The following is a 21,816-nucleotide window of genomic DNA, read 5'->3' as shown; positions in this document are numbered from 1 at the left end:
TATGAAATCTGTTTTCTAAAGATGAATATGGGATGAGAAACCATACCAATCAATTTTGTAAGCCTATAGGATTCCTTGAAATAAGTCCCACTAATGTGTTGTGATGTCAGAGTTCTGAAAATCACAACCATTCCTTTAAAGAAGTAGCAACAATTATTTGTCTCTTTCTAGAGCATCTTGTAAAGGAAAAAGAGGTAAACATGTAATCACAGACATCTCTGCATATAAGTAGGACTGATCTCAGCAGAACCTATGTAAGTAAATATGCCTTCAGCTCTGGCTTTGTATTTATAGAAATGTCATAGTAATGGGACATAAAGAGTACATTAATTAAAAACACTGGAGTCATTATGAGAGATACATATACCAAAAGCTTTACAGCACTAGTTCTCAATCTGTGGGTCCCCAGATGCTTTGGTCTTCAACTCTCAGAAATCCTAACAGCTGGTGAACTGTTTGGAATTTATGGGAGTTGTAGACCAAAAGACTGGGGACCCACAGGTTGAGAACCACTGCCTTACAGTAATGACTTTGATAGAATTTGGAATCCTTGGTAGTCTTTTGAGACAATGTGTGAGATCCAGACATAATAACCCAAACCTATAGAATAAACTGGGGTGAAAACTATGCAGCCCTGTAGATCAGGGCTTCTCAAACTTTTTCCACTCACAATCCCTTTTTGGCCCGATACATTTTTAAATGAACACACGTTATAGGTAATGTAAAGTAAGTAGAAACTCCAAACATTTACTGATAACAAATTAGTAAAACAGGCTGATTTTCCTTTTTATAAAGCACAACTGAAGCATATTCTGCAGAGTCCACTGCAAGCAGTGCAGAACAGACTTGTGTAAATATCTGAGATAGCCACTAGAAACTTTGATGTTGCCAATGGTTTTGGTCCCCCAATTTAAGAGAAATTGAATATATTCTTCCACTTGATGTTGCAAACCAAGCAAGTCAGTATGGTGATGAAAGAAGATTGAAGATGCTCTACATCCCATAGTATCAAATAGTCAGCCAAGATTTAATTCTTTATGTCAAAATAAACAAGTACGTGTACCTCATTATGATGCAAATTGGCTTTCTTCTTTAATAAATGATAAAATTACATGTATATCAAATAATTGTTTTAATTTCTTAGGATTTATTACCAGTAACAGTTTGATTTGTATACCTGTTTTATATACCGTATTAATTCGGGGCTAATGAGCCATTAAATCTACTGCACACCACAATTTTCAAAGCTCTGAAACCAATTACTGGCGAATGTAATGTGCAGTGGCTAAAAGTGTATTCTTTGTAATTTGGCCAAAACAGGTGCACATTACAGTTGCTGCCTGCTTAGAATCTCTTCTTCAAAAACAAAAGTATTAGAACACCAAAGCTTCCAGGAATTAAAAAGAAAACCTTGGGGTGCATCTATCTTGTAGAATATTTCCAGTTTAATTGCCCTGGCTAAATGTTATGAAATCGTATAGCTTTTCAAGGTTTTGAGCTTTCTCTGCCAAAAAATGCTGGTGGCCCACCAAACTACAAATCCTAGGATTGTATAACATTGAACTGTGGCGCTCCTGAAGCAGCTTCCCCTTTTGCTTTGGGCTCAGCACTGTGATTACCATATGATGCGAATCGAATGCGCACCCTAATTTTGGCAAGGTAATTTAGCCATTAGATTTTAGGAAATATGGCATCTGTATACCTGGGGTCTTGTAAAAATTTCTCAAGCAAAAGGGGCTGTGAGTGGAAAAAGTCTAAGACGCCCATCTCTAAATGTTGCTGGACAATAACATCCAGCAGCCCTAGTCAGCCAGCAGGAAGGCCTGCTGAGAGTTACAATCTAAGAACATCAGAATGGCCCACATGATTCCCAGTTCTGAAACAAAATGACAAAAATCAGGAAATAAATTAGGCATCACTAACTTTAAACATCACTAATGTGTTTCATTCACGTCAATGTGTTTACTGTAGATATGTCTAAGTTTGGATCCAGCCATGTTTATTTGCAGCCAGCTCCACTATGTCTTTCCCCAAAAAAACATTAAGAATTTTGCTCTTAGGTAATCAACTGACTGTCTTGATATCTCTAATGACACCTACCAGAAGACTTGCCTCCTGTCTGAATTTGGCCACAATCCTGCATTTTTCCTTCTCTTGGCCATCATTTTTTTTATTACTCCTGCTGTTCACAGGTGTTATCTTCATTCTCCAGAGACAACTGATACTCATTCCTAGTCTATTTTTGTCCTTGAGTCATTCAATGCCTATTTATCTTCTCTGCCAGTTTGATCAGACCTTGAGACACCCTCAAAGACTTTGCGGGGTGCCTATTATAAAGCTAGCTCCAACAGGTGTTACAGAGGGCATGCTGGATATATGGCTAAAAATGGATTGAGTTATTCTGAAAGTCCATTCTGGAAAATTGGGATACCAAGGCTAATGAAACACATTAACCCAATTATACCTAATTCAATGCATTTGCATTGTTCCTTTACCTTTTTTAAATAGTGTTTTAATATCCTTATAAATAAGCAATTTGACAATAACCAATGTCAATGTTTATACTGTAAAATCTGCAAATTAAAATTTGAAAACAGGATTCCCAGTTATCATTTTACCAATGCAAGTCTCTATGAAAACAAAGCTAATTAAAAGCATTCAAAAATATTAATGAAATGGAATACTGAAATTAATGGAATAGTGTGGAATGCATACTGATGTCTCACATTTGCCAGTAAATACCTGTTATGACTTGTCAAACTCAAAATATAATAGAGCAATGCTTATGTGATGGGATTTCAAAGCTTATTGCAAAAATATACACACAGAAAACATCCCAGTCTTTATTCTGTACAAAACCCAGAATTATATTTGCCCCCAGTCTTTGTGTTTCTCTTGCTTCTTCCTCCCTCCATTGGTAAAATCTAGACTGAAAGCTTTTGGGGGCTTTCAGCCTAGTCTGAAGGAACTGAACTTTTCCCCTTAAGCTATTTTGTAGAGCATCTATGATATTAATGATACTATAGAAAATAAAACAAGGCAGCATGCAAAGGTCAAGACACCTTACCGTCCATAAATCCCATGGTAGCGTCTGAGCAGAGAGGAAAGAAGGATAGGGTTGAAAACCTCATTTGTACACTCTTTTATGTGCTGTAAAGCATAATCAAACAGTGTGATTATTCATGTGTGCTCAGCAAAGCATGGTTTAACATTATTTTATAGGCTGAGACAGTGTATAGACTATTTCATAAATCTCTATTTGCTTGATCTGTGATGCTCAAAACACTATAAAAACAGACACTCTATTCTTAAGGAAAAATCCTCTGTGATGTTCACCTTCATATGCCTGATGGAAATGACCAGGAACAGTTCAGGAAAACTGATTATAACAGCAGTACTCAGCGCTCTTTCACCTACTATATTTTGGAAGTATGGACCAATATATTAAAGTGTTCGCACAGGAATACTTTTTCTGGGGTTATCACCTGGTCTATCTTTTCTTGCTAAGCTAGAGTGTCAAGGGTAATGCACCTTTTTCCCATTCAAGGACTTCAATGCCACACAATTGAGACTATATTAAACTTATAGCCACTTTACAAACAACACAGAATTCAATGAAATGATCAGCACCCAACTGGTACGATCTAAGATTTGAAAGAGGCAGCCCCAAACTACTGTTCATCACTTTGTACGATGGAAAAATACAGTAGCCTTCAATATTCTTCTCTGCATTGTTCAGATGACACTGTTGAGGTCATTAGGAAGCCTACTGAATTAACATATCTGGAACTAAGGAGGAAGGTCAAGAGAGCAAGCAGGAAGAGAAACCAACGGTGTCAAACTCATTTTCCCCACAGACCACATCAGCCTTATGGCTGCCTTCAAAAAGCCGTTTGTAATTGTGAGACTGTATAATGTAACTACTCCTTAACATATTGTTAAATAACCAGAGACACCATATCACACACCATCTTCATCCATTGATCGTGTTCTGAAAATAACAAAGACAAAACAAAACGCAAGCACAACTATTCAAATTCAGCTTTAAAAATGTTTACATTTCCCTGTGGTCAGTATGTTTAGTAGGCTTGTCCGATCGATGGAAAAAATGTTTCAATTCTCGTTTCTAAAGTAGGGGGTGCCAGCGCTTCGATATAGAAAGTATTTCTGAATTTTTCACCCAAAAATTTCGGATATTTCCGAAAATTCGTAATGATTCTTAATGTTTCTAAAATGGCGGACGCGCATCCGCAATCGCCAAAAAAAAAAAAGGAAACCGGGGGGGGGGGACTTTTACAGGGCTCTCCCGCCCTCATTTCTTGAGCTATCCTCATCAAATTTGGTACAGTGGGAGATCACATTCAACACTCTTTGCTCAACAAATTGCAGAACGTTTCCTTTCTCCTATGATTTTTGGCGAATTTTCATAACTTTTTATAATACACTATTTTTCAATATTTGAAGAAACCTGTTCCTGGTTTGAGTCTTATTTCCTGTTCAATTGGGTTCTTATCACTGTAAAAGTCCCTCTTCTACTTGTGTAGACTTTGGATTAGAAACGCAGCACACGCCAAGCAATGCCTTGGCAGGAGTGCCACTGTCCTTTGGAAACTATAAATTACCTTTGAATCTTTTGATCAATGGTGCCACTGGCTGACCTTGTGATGGCAAAAATGAAACTCTGGCTGAGGACTTTGGATTAGAAACGCAGCACACGCCATGCAATGCCTTGACAGGATTGGCAATGTCCTTTGGAAACTATAAATTGCTGTGGATCCTCTATTGAATCAAATCAATGTCTGACTTTGTGATTGCAAAAATAAAACTCAGCCCAAGGCTTGGGATTAGAAATGGAGGGTGAGGGAAGCAATGCCTTGGCAGGAGTGCCACGTCCTTTGGAAACTATAAATTGCTGTGGACCCTCTATTGAATCAAATCAATGTCTGACTTTGTGATTGCAAAAATAAAACTCAGCCCAAGGCTTGGGATTAGAAACGGAGGGTGAGGGAAGCAATGCCTTGGCAGGAGTGCCACGTCCTTTGGAAACTATAAATTGCTGTGGACCCTCTATTGAATCAAATCAATGTCTGACTTTGTGATTGCAAAAATAAAACTCAGCCCAAGGCTTGGGATTAGAAATGGAGGGTGAGGGAAGCAATGCCTTGGCAGGAGTGCCACGTCCTTTGGAAACTATAAATTGCTGTGGACCCTCTATTGAATCAAATCAATGTCTGACTTTGTGATTGCAAAAATAAAACTCAGCCCAAGGCTTGGGATTAGAAACGGAGGGTGAGGGAAGCAATGCCTTGGCAGGAGTGCCACGTCCTTTGGAAACTATAAATTGCTGTGGACCCTCTATTGAATCAAATCAATGTCTGACTTTGTGATTGCAAAAATAAAACTCAGCCCAAGGCTTGGGATTAGAAACGGAGGGTGAGGGAAGCAATGCCTTGGCAGGAGTGCCACGTCCTTTGGAAACTATAAATTGCTGTGGACCCTCTATTGAATCAAATCAATGTCTGACTTTGTGATTGCAAAAATAAAACTCAGCCCAAGGCTTGGGATTAGAAACGGAGGGTGAGGGAAGCAATGCCTTGGCAGGAATGCACACGTCCTTTGGAAACTACTACTTCCAGTGAGTGTACCCTTTAAGGTTTAAAAAGAACGGCTGATTGCTGAAATAAAATAAAAGGCAGAGGTCTTTAGAAACGGAGCGTCAGGAAAGCAATGCCTTGGCGCCCACGTCCTTTTAAAAATAAAAATTGCCTAAAGCCTCAGCAAGGACTCTGCAAGATCCCACAAGCTCCAAGCCAATTTCCCAAAAAATACACACAATATTGAGCCAGCCCTAACCCAGACCCAACAGCCAGAACACTTCGTCCTCTCTCCCCTCAATGCAGGCGGCTTGATCTAGCGCAGCCCGAACCACCCTCTCCGCTTGTAACCCAGCCCAGAATGGCTTGCCTGGGTTAGGGAGGGGTTTTTTATAGAGATCTTCCACGTGGACGCGGAGGACGCTAGCCCCCACCTTTTCCAGCCATCGTGGAAGTCTCTGATTGGCCAGGGAGCGGCAGCCATTTTAGGCTGCGCTAGGCGCCCATTCAAGTTAGGTTGCAGAAACAAAAAAATTAAAAATATATATTTTTAAAAAATATAAAAAAATGGGGGGGGAATTTAACAAAACATTAAGACACCATTAAAGAATGGGCCAACGATGGTTCAAATTACATTGCCAGTTGCCCCCAGGGAAAACGTCTCAATACTCGGTTCAAAAAGCGAGAACAATCCGAAATCATTCCGAATTACGAATCATTCCAAAATTTTGGACAACCCTAATGTTTAGGCTTTGTGGGCCACATAAAATGAACTGGCAGGTTGGGTTTGGCCTGCGGGCCTTGAGTTTGACACTTTAAAAATTAATACAGCTGGACATCTCTTTAACTGGCTAAGGAGTCATGAGAGCTGTAGTTTAACAAGGTCTTTAGCTTTCTCTGCTGAAGACTGCGGGTGCATTTCCAAGCTCCAAATCTCAGGGTTCCATGGCATTGAACCATGGCAGTTAAAATCATGTCAAACTAGTTTATTTTTTCAGTGTAGATGTACTATTAGTGACATACAGGAATGAAAGAGAGCAAAACAACAACTACCAGGAAATGACTCAGAACACATTGTTGAAGAGACTGAGCTATAACTCCTGCTTGAGTGTTATTCATACCTAGAACTACAACGTGGACCAAAAGTCACAAAAGGGTTTCAATATTTAATAACTCTTTTATTTTTTGTTTTTAATTTACAACAACATAGTCATATACAGTACAGGGTAACGTTGGTTTGGTGTCTGTGCCCATTCAGAAGTTTTCACCTCACTTTCTGTTCCTGTGACAACTGAATTTTAAAATGTTGGGTTGTCGTGGAAACAAAGATTGGTCATAAAGCTTCAGTTGACTTGAGACACCTTTTCTCATGATAACTCTTTCAGGAGTGAATTTCCCTTCCAAGGGGCAATTTCCTCCCACTTCCTGTTGTCTCATCCTCATTTGTAACTATATAAGTCAGATGTTTGTAACTTGGGGACTGAGTGTGTATTATTATAGGAAATAAAATTACATTACATGAAAAATCCTTTAAAAATTTTTCCAAACGTTATTAAAACATGAGACACCTCTGTGACTTTTGGCCTATTCCGTGCATGAAACACCTACTATGTTCTTCATAACATGAAGGATATTCAAGGGCAATAGAGTAGATCCACATATCGGTATCCATTCCAGGATACTTTGTATAATACATTTTGGAACCCTATTTTTCTTATCTGAAATGAACAATATCCTGGGGTTTTGGCCAAGGCATGCCACAAAAAGGTTCAGATGGACAATGTGAAAAGTTCTCTCTATGCCTCCAACATAACACTATGGTCAACTTCCAGAAGTCCCATCTTGGACTTCACTCTTACTTGAATCTAAGTACTTCAGAAGACACTGACCACATATATGCAAGTTACTGTAATCAATGCCAAAACATGCTTTTCTTACAAAATGTATTAAACCCGAGTTTTTAAATTTTCATACTTTTTTGTGCTTCAGTCAAATGGTGTCATAACACAGCATTGATTATGGCATATCTAGTGTACTACATATTTTTGAAAATCCCGAAAAGTACCTGAGACATTGGTGAAGGGGCTGCCACAGTCGGTGCAGCATCAGGTCGAAAAGGATCAAAGTCCAAATCTAACAAAGACTCTTCTTTTTTAGTTTCGAGAATTTCATTCTGTCAAAAAAACAAAACAAAAAAAAACACAATATTTTACGATCACTTTGAAAAATCATAAATATCTTTTTTTCAAATTTCTCAGTTTGCTGCATTCAAGTTAACCTTTCATTGTACAATATCAAAGCAAAATGCCTTCATGTTGCCTGCTGACTTATAGCATCCCATTAATTTCCTAGAATTTTTCTTAAGTAACAAACATTAAATAGTGCCAGTTCCTACAGCACCTCATATTCCAAATACTAGACAGCACTGATGCTGTTTAGGTTTCAAGTTCAAATGGGATCCTGTGCCTTCAGGGAACTAAGGCTTACGCACAATGTACATCACAGCAGGGCCGGTTCTTAATGGAGGCCCATGAAGCCACCGCTTCGGGCACAGGCCTTGCTGGGCGCTCTCGAAGCGGCGGCGGCAACCATTGGGTCGCTTGCCGCAGAACAAGGAAGTACTTGCTATTCTCATGAGATTTCACGAAATCTCGCAAGAATAGCAAGTACTTCCTTGTTCCGCTGCGAGCGACCCAATGGTTGCCGCCGCCGGTGGTAAGTTTGCGTGCGGCGTAATTTCGGGGGGGGGGGGGGGGGGAGGGGCACTGCGGCCCTAGGTTTGCGTACATACTGAAAAAACCTAGGGCCGCTCCTGCATCACAGATAAAAATAACGAGATACCAATCTAAAGTAGTATCCAATGCTGCCATTCACTTCACATAAGTCTTTAATCCACTACCACTCGCTCCTAATTTAAGGCAGAGGCAGATGATTTCCCCCAATTCTCCCTATTTAGACTAGGGTTGGGAATATTGTAGCCTTCCAGATGTTGCAGAGCTGGGAAATCAAGCTACCTAAGATGCATAGCCAATGATGAATGGGCCATCCAACCCCCTGCCATGCAGGAACATCCAATCAAACACTCCTGACAGATGGCCATCTAGTCTCTGCTTTAAAACCTCCACAGGAGACTCCAACACACTTCATGGTAGCATGTTGAATTGCTCTGACAGTCAGGAAGTTCTTCCTAATGTTTAGGTAGAATCTCTTTTCGGTTTTCAGTTTTCGGTGGATCAAAAGTCCCTCTGTAAGAATAGCAGCCTTTGATTTTACTCAGAGAACAGAAGTATATTAGCATATTACACTATGCTGAATATATTTTCTATAAATCTCTATATTTTATTTTTCTCAATACAAATTTGGCAACTGCTCAATGGTAAATGTTTAATATTAATTAGCAGTTTCACCATGTGGCCCTTTCCCCATATCCATTGGCAATTTCACCATATGACTAATGATGAGGCTACAGGAGTCATGTCGGTTTCTGACAATCTTGCCATAGGCTCAAATTCTTGCTCAGACAAAAAGTTAAGGAAGTGTCATAGTACAGATTCACCATCTAGCATACACTAATAGCATATACGAGAATTTCCCTATAACACCACTGGAAACAAATGGAAGGACCTGTAGTTAAACCAACTGATTGCATTAGAAACTGAAGTCTATAACGCCTTCCAGCCTTTCCTTACCTGGCCCTCTTCTTAGACAATGTCCATCATCTCCCCAACCTTGGCTGTGTTAGTGGGGATGATAGAGGGCACCCAAAGGGAACCAAATAATAGAAGGCTGAGTCAGCCCTTGACTTACCTGTGAAGGAGTTGTCACATTTATTTCTGGAACAAAGTTGTCATCAAACAAGCTAATAATATTCTCCTGCTGCAGGTCTTTCGTTGGTGTGAGTTTTGGAAGCGGTGGGACAGGAGGCCCTTTCCTCAGCTAAACAAAGAAAAGTGCATGCAAGTATATTATGAGAAGAATTGATTTGGGAAAGTGCTACCCCTCCCCCCCCCCCCCCCCCGATGGCTGGGACACCTAGGAATTTCAGCATTCTAAATGAGGCAACATGACATCAATGGGATTGAAATTAGTTATCCTCAATTATGTTTATAGGTATACCCTAATTAAGGCCAAATATTGTCCTAGTGCACTGAAAAACAATGAAGATGTGGATGAATGGATGGAAGGAAGTAAGGAGGGAGGGAGCAGATATGAAATCTATTTCATTTCAGATGAAAGGATTTTCCCATTTCCCACCTCAGTCCCAAGGCTACTGTATCTACTGCAGAAAAAAGAGGAGCTAGGAAAGTTCTGTTCTTGTGAATTGAATGCAAGGGGGAAATGCCATAAACCAGGCCACTACTCTGTAGAGCAGTGGTTCTCAACCTGTGGGTCCCCAGATATTTCGGCCTTCAACTCCCAGAAATCCTAGCAGCTGGTAAACTGGCTGGGATTTCTGGGAGTTGTAGACCAAAAACCTGAGGACCCACAGGTTGAGAACCACTGCTGTAGAGGAACAAGGTCTCTTTTTAATAGAAATTTAAATTTTTATCTTATTTTGTTCTTACATGCAAGAATAAAGAATTTCCATTTTTTTTCTTCCTTCTATGTGGAATTTTGAGTTCTTCAATGCTTTTTACATTTTATGCTTTATTATAAAAACAGGTTTTTATAATAATGTTTTGGAGAAAAAAATAGTATTTATGTATCTGTGTGTGTGTATAATTTTTGAACATTATTTGTTCAAAAGTTCCAGTTGACCTTTTTCTCAACAGGGTTTCTTGATATGTCAAGATAACCTTTCTTTTCAATGCCAAAAGAAAATATGAATATTTTATATCATTAATTTTAATATACATGTGAATTAATATATGTAGCTTTTAAAAATAAAAAAAATCTATTCACATTCTTATCACTATGGCAATAAAACATGTTCCAGTGGATCAGAGAGATGTGATCATAATTCTGCTTAGAGAACTAGATCTTCAGTTCCCAACTTCCCACAAATGAAAATAAGCCATTTCCTCTCAATTCTCCCCCTGGAAACTCCCAGAAAATTTATCCTCAAACTCTTTTTATTGATTTCGTGTCAAACGCATTGATTAAATAGATAAGTTTTAAATTATAAAATAAGGGGATCACAAGCTGCTAAATAGTTTTAGACCAAAAACAGGCAACAGCGACCACATTGTCTGCAGCTTTAAAAGTTCTTCCTCTGTGCATGAGGCAGCGCATTGTGGGAACTCTGATATGCCTTCAAACAGTGGTAAAATGCACTTTATAGGGAATTGGGGAATATTGCCTTTGCCTTTTTGTTTGAGAAATCTCCTGCTGAATTAAATCATCCTCTGTTCATGGAAGGAGACCTTCCATACACAACAGGGCATTTTCAAATCTGCCCCTCTGAAGATTTTTCCAGCTTAGTTATCTTATTAGCAAACTAAGGTATTTCTGAACAAGATAATGTCTATGAGATAAAATTCTATAAAAACATCAGCATTGAAGGATGGCAACCCTCTTGACTGTAGAAGAATAACTAATTAAAGACTAAGAATGGCAACATTTGATACAAATATACTAATAGAATATTTTGCACACTCCAGATTTGTTGCAGGATCAAAAATAATTATACACGTTGTCCGCCTGCCATCACTCAAGCCACTATCTCTCCAGCTGCAAGGGGCATGCTGTGCCAACACATTTCATACAGGCTAACAGAGAGCCCATGACAAAAGAAATCAAATCACATTTACCCTGCAGGAAAAGAAATTATATTCTTTTTATATCAAAGGGATAAAAATAGCCATGGTAAATCCAGGGCTTGGAATGATGCCAGATGCAGCTGGCAGCCTTTAATTCGGTTGTCAGAGATTTTACCATAGTAATCGTAAGAGGGCTAAAAGAGTCCTTTATTTTGAAAAGGAATAAAGTTGTTGAATGGTGCTTGATGGTGAAAAAGTGTTGCTTTAAAACTAGTATTTATAATTCCAGAACCGCACTGATAAGCTCCACCCTTCTTTTCCTCTTCACATCTTCTAGCTTCCAGCAGCACAACTGCCCTGCATCCTTGATTCTTCCTTCTTTTTTCGGTGGTGCTGACTCTGGAAAATTGTACCTAGCAATTTTAATCTGTATTTTACCTGTGTATATTTGTTACATGTATTTTAATAGTGTTTTGTTTTATCTCACTGTTTTAATCATGTTGTATCCCACATTGATCAGCAAGGAGTGGCGGGAAATAAATTACTATTATCAGTATTATTATTAATACTACTACTACTACTACTACTACTACTATATTATTATTGTGGGCAGGGGGTTTACTGGCAGATCACTGGGTGATTTACAATAGATTAGCAAGAGTTTCTGATCCTTATCTGTTCACTAGTAGCCAAATGTCCTTTTCCACGTAAATTAAGGTGCTGAAATGAAGAAAGCTTGGGTCAAGCAAGATTGTACTTTTGTGCAAAAGGACTGCAAATTCAGTTCACTTCTGGAACTGAAAACATATTCAAAATGTGTTCAGTTTGTATTCTGCCTTTTAATCCTGAGTTGTATGCCTGTCCATTTGACTGTGGTTGGCAGTTTTGGGGGCAGAGAAGAAAGAGAGAGGAGGCCAGAGAAGGAAGTGGTGGAGCAAGAGACCATTTGACATAGTATATACATTTTAAGCTAATTTGGATGTCAGAAAAAACAGAGTCATAGGCCCCTTCTACACTGGCATATAATGCAGTTTGAACTGCACTGAAGTGCTATATAATCCAGTTCAATCCAGCCTTGGATGAAGAATAATTAGTTTTACACCAAAATGATGTATTGCACAATTTTGATCCTTGGGAAACATGATGACTTATACATTTATTAGCAACTAAATCCTGTTTCTAGTTGAAAAAGTCATCCATGTGCAAGTCCTTGTACTGTACTGCAAAGCCTGTTTCAGATTCATTTCTGTTCTACCAGTCTTGACCAAACAACCTCGATCGTATATATTTTATGAAGAGAAAAAAGTATGGTGCAAACTTTGGATAGACAGATGACTGCTTAAATGACACTAATTACATGTGAATTCCTCCAAATGAAGAGATAGGTTGTTTCAAGCAGCTGCAGCCTTGTTAATCACAGCAGCTTCTAAATGGTTTCCTCCTTTTGCATTTGCATTTTGATTTGCCTGTGAATAGCTTTGTTTGAAATGGAACCATATTTAATCTTTACAATTTGAAGAGGGCATTCTCTAGTGAACACCAAGGTTTTCGATGTAACATTACACAATTTGAGATTTCAAGTCTAAGGGTTTTTTTAGAATGAAGATTATTTAATTGTCTTTTTAAAATATAACTAAAAGAGAGAAAAGAAAAAGAGAGAAAAGAGGAGGTAGAAATGCACAGACATATCCAGTAACATAAGCTAAGCATAAATTCAATCATATGTTTAACTTGGAGCTGAAATACACATGAATAAATATGATTGCTGAATGATAGGCTTGTGCATTTTGGCTGAACCTCAATCCATTTCAGCTGGCTGGATACCAGTAGACTCCCATATCCATTTCTGCACGCCTCCCAAAAAAGGGCAGGTAGCCGGATAGCCATTTTAGTTCCGCAGCCGAAAAATACAACTAGATCTGGCACATTGGTGGCAACGGGGAACTTATGAGACTCCCCTTTCCATTCCTGGGACCCTTTCCTTTCTTCCCTTCAAGGAAGCCTGGGTTTCAGCAAAGATGTCAATGAAGCATCCATGCTGGGGCCTTTTCCTTTTTTCTCTTCAAGGGAGCCTGGGTTTCAGCAACGGGGTTAAGGAAGCAGACACAGCTTGCGTAAGACATGTCACTGCGTTCTTCTACTTCAATAGGCAGGGCTCACAGGGAAACCTCATGCGAGGAGGAGCACATGGCAGCACCTTTGCATGTCACATGCTCTTGAAAAGGGGAGGAGGACCCATGATTGACTGCCACATGATCCCATTATGGACGGGAAACCATGATGGCTGGGCCTGTGCTGTTGCGGCCATCCAACCAAGCTGAAGAAGCCAGATTGGTCGAAGGAAAACGGCTAAAACAGATCCATGCACAAGCCTACTGAATGATGATGGATAGTGAATATTTGTCATTCTAATCCTGAAATATGAATGATTTAGATACTGGAAGAGCACATGAAACTATAATTTATTATCTAAAATTGTAATTTAAAAGTATTTGCATTTACAAACAGAAGCTTTTTCTAATACAAAATTAATGTTTCCTATAAGAAAGGTGGTAATAAATCATCATCATCATCATCATCATCTTTATTTATAACCCACCCTATCTCCCCTAAGGGACTCTGCCGTTTCTGAACAGAAGTAGCAAACATTCAGTGTCATAATAATGAAACAAACCAAATCGAGACAATACATAAAACAAGTTCAGTAAAAACTTATAACAATTAGCCAAAAATAAATAAGTAATTAAATAAAACATAATAATTCTAATCAGACACATTTACACCATAATAAAATCTAAACAACTAAAATGCATAAAAATTATAAAATAATTTATAGCAGTCTGCAGGGCCAGGGTGGGTTACCAGCATCCAGGTGAGGTTTTATCTTAAGGTGTTCTAGTCCTCCTGCAGTCTTTTATTTCCTAGATATATTTTATAAAAATCAAGATACGTCTTATGGAAGCCCTTCACATAAGACATACTTCAGGAACTGTATCTCTACTTTATATCAAAAATAACCTAAACCAAAACTCAAATTGTAACACGGATATCCCATAATTTTCCCCTAATTCTGCTTGTCTTACCTGTGAGGGGGATTTAGGCCGTGCTGGTGCTGGAGAGGCTGGTGCTGCCAGTGTATGATTCGGACTCGCTTCTGGACTCAGTGGAGGTGATTCCTCGTCAGGTGGAGATGGAGTTTTTGCAATGCGGAGTGGACCGGAGTCACTAGTGAAATGGGAAAACATCATTTTATAATACATAAAACAGTGGCTTTCCTATATCAAATTGCTTTTCAGCATCCACATGGGTCATCCACAACATTTCAATGTTTCTAGATTTCCAACGATGGATGATGCATTTATGTTTTATGCAGGACAGATTAAATCCTGGTGACCAAATATTTATTTGATAGCAATTTTGTTCTTTAAATGATAAAGATTCAATTTTCTGGACCATCTTATAATCTTTTCAATCATATTTTTTCCCTTAAAGACACAGTGCTGTATATAAAGTAATCCTAATACAAATCATACCTTGTTTCACATGGCTGTATCCTTGTTAGTTAAGCAAAGAGATTTATAAAATGCTTGCTTGGTTTACATTTAAAATGTAGAGCATCAGCATCCCCAGGTGAATTTTATGAATTACCCAATAAGATAACTTTCCCCCACTTTTCATGAGATACAATCACACTGAAGTGACTGACAGTATTTAACTCCATGCATTTCTGAGTTTTATTCATTTCCTTAATTAACATGATTTTGCTGCTGCTCAGTCGTTTAGTCGTCTCCGACTCTTCGTGACCTCATGGACCAGCCCATGTCAGAGCTCCCTGTCTGCCGTCGCCACCCCCAGTTCCTTCAAGGCCAAGCCAGTCACTGCAAGGATACCGTCCACCCATCATGCCCTTGGTCGGCCTCTCTTTCTTTTTCCTTCCATTTTCCCCAGCATCGTGATTTTAAATTATCTATCTATCTATCTATCTATCTATCTATCTATCTATCTATCTAAGTGAAAATGTGTATATATGTTTGTATCTATCTATGTATCTATGTTTATATGTATTTTCCAAGATGGTTCTGAGATCTAGAAAGCATTGTGAACCCCACCGATGATAGATTTGGACCAAACTTGGTGCACATACATCATCATGACCATCTTAAAATACTGGTTGGGTTTGGGGGTATTTATACAGGATACTGGGAGTTGTAGTCCAGCCACATCTATGGACTCCACTGACGATGTATCTGGATCAAAGTTGGCACACATACCCATCAAGACCAACTTTAAATACTGACAGGGTTTGGGGGAATTGACCCAGAATTATAGAAGTTGTAGTTCACCCACATCCAGAGAGTACTATGAACCACACTGATGACGGCACACATAACCATCATGATCCAATTTAAAATACTGGCAAGGTTTTAGGAGGGATTCAAGGGAGGACGATGAGAGCTGTAGTCTACTCACATCAAAAGTCTCGTGTGTGTCCTACATCCAGAGAGCCATATGTGTTTCTGATCAGACCATTTATAAATCCCAAAACCCAACAATTATTATTTCTAATATTTATCATTACAAACACCAAACCCGGACATCGCCGGGTACATAAGCTAGTTAATTATTATTAGTGTTTGTGTGTCCATTCACATCTTTTTCTGTTATGTTTGCCTTAGTCATCATGTATACTTACAATATGTATCTCACTGCTATCATATACATAGTAAAAGAATAATTTCTTCAACAATAGAACCTACTAAAAACATTGGACAAAATCCACAGACTTGATTTATTTTCTAAACAAATATTGTGGGAAATTCAGCATCTAGGAATCACTTTGCTGTCTAAGAACAGCTGAGGTCTATGATTCAAATAAAAAACAGCAGTGTATTTTGAAAAGATTTGTGTCTATTAAGCATTCTACACCAAAATATGAGACTTGGGCTTCAGCATCATATGGAGAACTAAAAGAAAGACATGATTGAGTAGACCTCAATCATGTTCAACACTAAAACAAAACAACTATTTTAAAATTAGGAGACATCTTAATGTTCACTCACCACCTCTTTCTGTAGAAATATATTTTTTAAAGAAATAAAGAAGGAGACATTAACACATTCTTTCCCTTCTGTTCTATTTCACTACAGATACTATATTTGAGAGAAGACACAAAATCTGAGAGTCTGCATAAAATATGGTAAAACAGACACTTGTCTCTAGCCCTTATGCAAAAGCTATGTACTTGCATGAAAAATTTATTATATATAAAATAATTACATATGTCCATAGGTTTCACACAGTAACGTATGGCAAGATTGACTTCCTAACAGTTAAATACTGTAGTCTGGGTGATGTTGAAGGATGTTATGTTCTCTGCACTTCTTCTTGTGCTAATTCTATGTATCTTGTGGGGTTATTTATATGTGATACATTGCATATCGGTATTAACTGTATAAGTTCTTATATCAATAATTATTTTTAAATGTTTTTAAAAGACACATTTAAAGAACTTTCTCAAACATGCCTTCTTATCTACCTTTCAGCATACACTTCTCTTAGACTTTTCATTGCTGCTCTGGTTAAGGATAAGGGGATAAAATTATTTCAGATACATGCTCATAAAATGCCATTTAATCCAAGATCAAAACTGTAGACCCTATCATTGGTGGCGTAGGATTTGTAGTAATATGCAGTATAATAAGCAATGGTTTACCTAGGGGCTCCAAGAATGGTGAAGGCCTTGTCAGCGTGCTGCTCTCCAAGTTTTGTCATCACCTCATAAAGTTTGTGGCATAGCTGGGGATCAAAAAGATATCTTAATAATGTCATTGGAGAGGAAACACATATTTAAATCACAATTTCCCACCATAATGGGACCCAGAAGAACCACTCTTTTTAAAATGGCATATTATCACAATCAAACATATCACACAAAATCTGTAAAGTTCCATATGTAATACTGTATTTCTTCAATTCTTCACTCCCCTCCCCAATATAAACATCGCTCAAAATGGATTGTGTTTTAGAATCACAGGTGGGATGTGGCATTTAGAATAGTTGTCAGAACAGTTTTATCCTGTTCCTGCCCCAGGATTTAGGATTTCCCCCACTTTAGTTAACTTGGGGCAAGGTTGCCAGGTTATTCCAGATTAGCCCCCTCCAGCATATAGATGATCCACATCTACACTGACAAATGATTAGTGTAGATGTACCCCAAGTCTGCTCCGTATGTACAGCCTGTGCACAAAGACGTGCATAAACCCAGATTGTCCATCTGTATCCTACCTAGAGACAGGAAGGCTTGGGAAAAAAATCGGAAACGTTTGTGGGGGGGGGGGGCAGTTTTTTATCCCGATAGTCTTAAAAATGACAAAAAGGGGAACATCAGGAGTTTCCCTATTGCTGCCAATGGGCCGAATCTTCCCTGAGCGAAAATGGATTTTTGGGCTGCCGGATCGAAAACGGTATTTTGCCCTCCCAAATTCGGGAAGCTCCCAAAAAATGGAAAGGAGAGCAGCAAAATCTGGACAGTAAAAAATGGCATGGGGTTCACTGGAATTGCACACCCCTAATGCTTACTATTGCAACCAAGGTGTTGATTCAATCTTAGGCATAAAAAAAAACTCACAATAATTTTACTGAATTGAAATGATTCCTCAACAGAAAGTCTTGCTAAAACCTCAGAATCCAATTTGCTCAGGGATGGTGATTGCCTGTAGTTTCATTCAGTAGAGTTAAGTACTGTATAGCGAGAAATTAGCATTTTGATAAGGGAAAGGGAATATATCAGACAAAACTACAATGTTTACATTTTTGTATCTGGATTTTTAAAAAAACTTAGTTCAAAACTTCCAGCTATCCCCCACCCACCCCAACTTTACTTTTACTCACCAAAGTGATTTCTTTGTGAAATTTGGCTTCAAGGCTAGAAATATTTTTGAATGTGGTCACATAAAAGCCAACTCGCCTAAGTAGGAATAACAAGGCAGAAATGAAAATGTTGTGAAAAGAAAGGCAAAAATGAAACATGATTTTCCTTTAAAAAATTAAACAAGCTATTATTTTCCCATATGTTGTTCATGGGAAATTATTCTGCATTTAAGTACATGCACTGTGTTAATTCTAGAAATGTAAAAAGGAATGTTGCAGACATAAAATACAACTAACAATAGACCCACCCTCTGCAAAGAGAGGTCTCTCCTCTTTAAACACACCCATCACAACTACTCCATGTACACGACAAATGATTGTATGACAAAATACATGGCAATAACTTGACCACGCAAATTCAAGATTTGCTCCTGTGACTTCATAATCCATATTCTGCAAGTCGGCGTCTAAGAATCTTAAGTCCTACATGAATGTGGTACTGGATTTTAGAGGGGCACCTTTTGGTTCCCAAAATCTTGAGCCATTTTATTTTGGGATTATATGTGGTATATCTCAGTAACATAACTCTCATTGTTAAGACATACTAACATTTCAAGGCACTGTGAAAATGTGAAGTACATCACTGCATTTACCTTGACCATAAAGATGGCAGCTCTTCCTGCAAATCAGTATTAAAATCTTCAAATACTTTCTGTGCTTTCTGAAACTCTTCTTCGGCCTAGAACACAACAGACAGACAAACACTTCTTTAGAAACTGCAGGAACATATGATTTCAGGTGGGTCTTTTCAGATAAATTTTCTCAAGTCTAGCTAGGAAGTATGAAGACAGAGCTGGTTCTTTCATTAATTACTGTCACTCAGGTTCCAACTGTTGTTGGGATTGCAGTGTACACATAGATAATGTTTATCACAAAAATGATCTCACAAACACAAAAAGGTTGCTAATGGAAATCTTTTTACTAAGCCTTTTAGTTGTGAGTACACCTGTGAGCTGTCATACAGAGTGGCAGCAGTGAAGAACTGAGGGGCGATTGTAGTCCCAGCCACTTAGCTCAATGTTGGGGTCATAAAAATGGTGTTGCATGCCACTTAGTGGATATTTTACACATTTACACAAATCAGGGGCATTTGAGGTATTGTATAGTACTGTATAGTTCTAGGTGTTCGTGGGTTGTGGGGTTCACGCAGTCCCTGAATTACAAACATCTGACTTACAAACGACTCATAGTTAGGAACAAGGATGAGACAATATGAAGTGAAAGAAATCTACCCCTTAGAAGGGAAATTCACTCCTGGAAAAGGAATCATGGGGAAAAGGTGTCTCTACTAAAGCTTTATCACCATTCCTTGTTTCCACAACAAGCCAAATTTTTCAAAATTCAATTATCACTGAGACAGAAAGTGAGATGAAATCTTCTGAACAGGGGCAAAGATAGCAAAACAAAAACTGCAGGACTGTTAATCCTTCCCTATGTTATATATTTTTCAAAATGGGCTCCGGTTCTTTCAGCTCTTTTGACCAGCCAAAAATTGTTGCCTTTAATTTCTTTCAGCTACATTGGAGTGCAGGTGGAGTGCAGAGAGGGAGGCAGCTGGTGCTACACATGCACGGGTTTTCCTGTGGGGTTGTGAGCCCTGCTGCCTGCCTGAGCCAACCAAAAGAAAGCTGCTCAAGTGCTCCATGTTCTATCTCAGTGCCTTTGTTGCTCTTAGGATCTTGCTTTTTGGAATCAATTCCAATATTTTCCTTTGCAATTTTATTTATGGGCTGTGAAAGGACATTTGGGGGGGGGGGTGTTTGTTTAAATATTGGGGTGGTTTGTTAAAGGGAGAGGATAGCCTGACACCCTTGAGTCCCCACAGGGAGAATTCAATTCCTCCCCAAGTCTAGGTGAAGAATATTAGAGGAAAGGATCCCAGAAAAAGTAGTTTCTTAAGTCTGATGCCTTAACTCAAATCTAGCTGAAGGAGATTAAAGGAAAGGACGCCATGAACAATGGTTTCTTAATCCTGATGCCTTAACTGAAGGAGACTAAAGAAAAGAACACCAGAAACAGTGGTTTCTTAAACCTGATGCCTTAACTCAGATCTAGCTGAAGGAGATTAAATGAAAGAATGCCAGAAACAGTAGTTTCTTAAGCCTGATGCCTCAACTCAGGTCTTATTGATCCCAGAAGCAATGGTTTCTTAAGACTGATGCCTTAAAATGATGGAAAGGGGAGCCCCATAAGTTCCCCATTGCTGCCAATGGGTCGATCTTCTCAGATCTTTCAGCTGCCAAACTGAAAAATAGATCGGGGGGGGGGGGGGGATCCGAACATCGAAAATGGCACGGGGTCTAACCGAACTGCACACCATATATATATATGTGTGTGTGTGTGTGTGTGATTTGCTGGAGTTACACTTACAAAATGTACCTGTTCTGACTTACAGACAAATTCAACTTAAGAACAAATCTACAGAACCTATCTTGTTCGTAACTGGGGGAATGCCTGTATGTTTTGATATAAATAAAGGCTTGCTACACACAATCTGAAAAATTATGCATCAATTTAAAAAAATTGGAAGGGGGGGCGGGTTGAAGGAACTGATCTGGGTCCCAGAGGCCACACTTTGCCCACCCCTGTTTAAACTGGATCAAGGTCAGAACTAGATTCCTGTAAAAGAAAAGAAAATCACGAAGGTCAGATAGGAACACTAACATTCCCATCTTCTAAGGAAGTCCATTAAAGACCTGTCTTCAGATAAACTCTATGCAAATCTCAGATCATACTTGCCATATAATATATATTATATGTACTACACCCTTCACAGAGTGATGTTTTTATTGCAGGAAGACAATAATAAAAAAGTAGCTACAACAAGCACTGGATAGAGTATAATTTCACCCATACCCAGCAATTCCAAAGATGATCATAATCTCAAAAAACACCTTACCTTGGTAATTCTGCCTTCGTCTTTTCTTTTTGAACTCTGCAAAGCTTCCAAGTGATGCCTTGCACTGTCATAGTCCACCAGTTTCCTGCTCCGCTTTGCAATACGATTCTGAAAATAGTGAGACCAAAATCAAACGCACAGTTCTTCTTGTGCATTCAAATTTAGTATAGCTTTTAAGGTTCTGGAATTATTTTTCTTTAAAATATTTCTACCTATATTCCTTTTCTCCTACCACTGAACTATTAGGAATTGTCTAATAAAACCTCATTAGCTTTAATTCTTTTTTTTTTAAATAGAGACTCATTATTAAATAAGAGTTTCAAACCCCACATTCCTTTCTTTCATTAATATTTGAAAGGCTAGGTTTCTACATTTCATAACAGATTCACTGAATACATGATAATATTTTTTTTAAATAACAACTTTGAAACTATTCTTAAGAGACAAAAATCAGATAATTCTATGCTATGTATAATTGGGAAAATCCTAACAGTATCTTCAGCACTGGAGCAAGAATAATTAAATTCTAATGTTCACATGTGTTTGTAGTTTGGTTAATTAATAAAGTAGGCTGCCACAGTTCCCAATGGGCCTCTTATTAAAATGACCCATGACCTGTCTTGCATGTATCAAGATTTAATTTCAGCAGAGCATTTCAAGATTTTGCTTTGTAATTTTTTATGAAGATGATTTT

At 38.4% G+C, this 21,816-nt stretch overlaps 1 protein-coding gene across 4 annotated transcripts in view; it reads right to left on the bottom strand.

Annotated features, from left to right (window-relative positions):
• Nucleotides 1-21,816, bottom strand: part of amph (amphiphysin) — a 114,447-nt gene that overhangs the window by 18,262 nt on the left and 74,369 nt on the right. For all 4 annotated transcript variants that reach the window (XM_003222273.4, XM_062957630.1, XM_008112857.3 and 1 more), the window contains exons 6-13: nucleotides 21,123-21,230; nucleotides 18,817-18,902; nucleotides 18,185-18,260; nucleotides 17,007-17,089; nucleotides 14,377-14,518; nucleotides 9,402-9,530; nucleotides 7,660-7,767; nucleotides 3,068-3,091 (exon numbers count right to left, since the gene is read on the bottom strand). In XM_003222273.4, the coding sequence (XP_003222321.2) occupies nucleotides 3,068-3,091; nucleotides 7,660-7,767; nucleotides 9,402-9,530; nucleotides 14,377-14,518; nucleotides 17,007-17,089; nucleotides 18,185-18,260; nucleotides 18,817-18,902; nucleotides 21,123-21,230 (756 nt within the window). The remainder of the gene's footprint in view (nucleotides 1-3,067; nucleotides 3,092-7,659; nucleotides 7,768-9,401; nucleotides 9,531-14,376; nucleotides 14,519-17,006; nucleotides 17,090-18,184; nucleotides 18,261-18,816; nucleotides 18,903-21,122; nucleotides 21,231-21,816) is intronic.

This window comes from Anolis carolinensis, chromosome 6 (assembly GCF_035594765.1).
Source record: "Anolis carolinensis isolate JA03-04 chromosome 6, rAnoCar3.1.pri, whole genome shotgun sequence".
Taxonomy (NCBI): Eukaryota; Metazoa; Chordata; class Lepidosauria; order Squamata; family Dactyloidae; genus Anolis; species Anolis carolinensis.
Note: the sequence above shows the minus strand (reverse complement) of the source record. Positions and strands in the feature narration are given on the sequence as shown.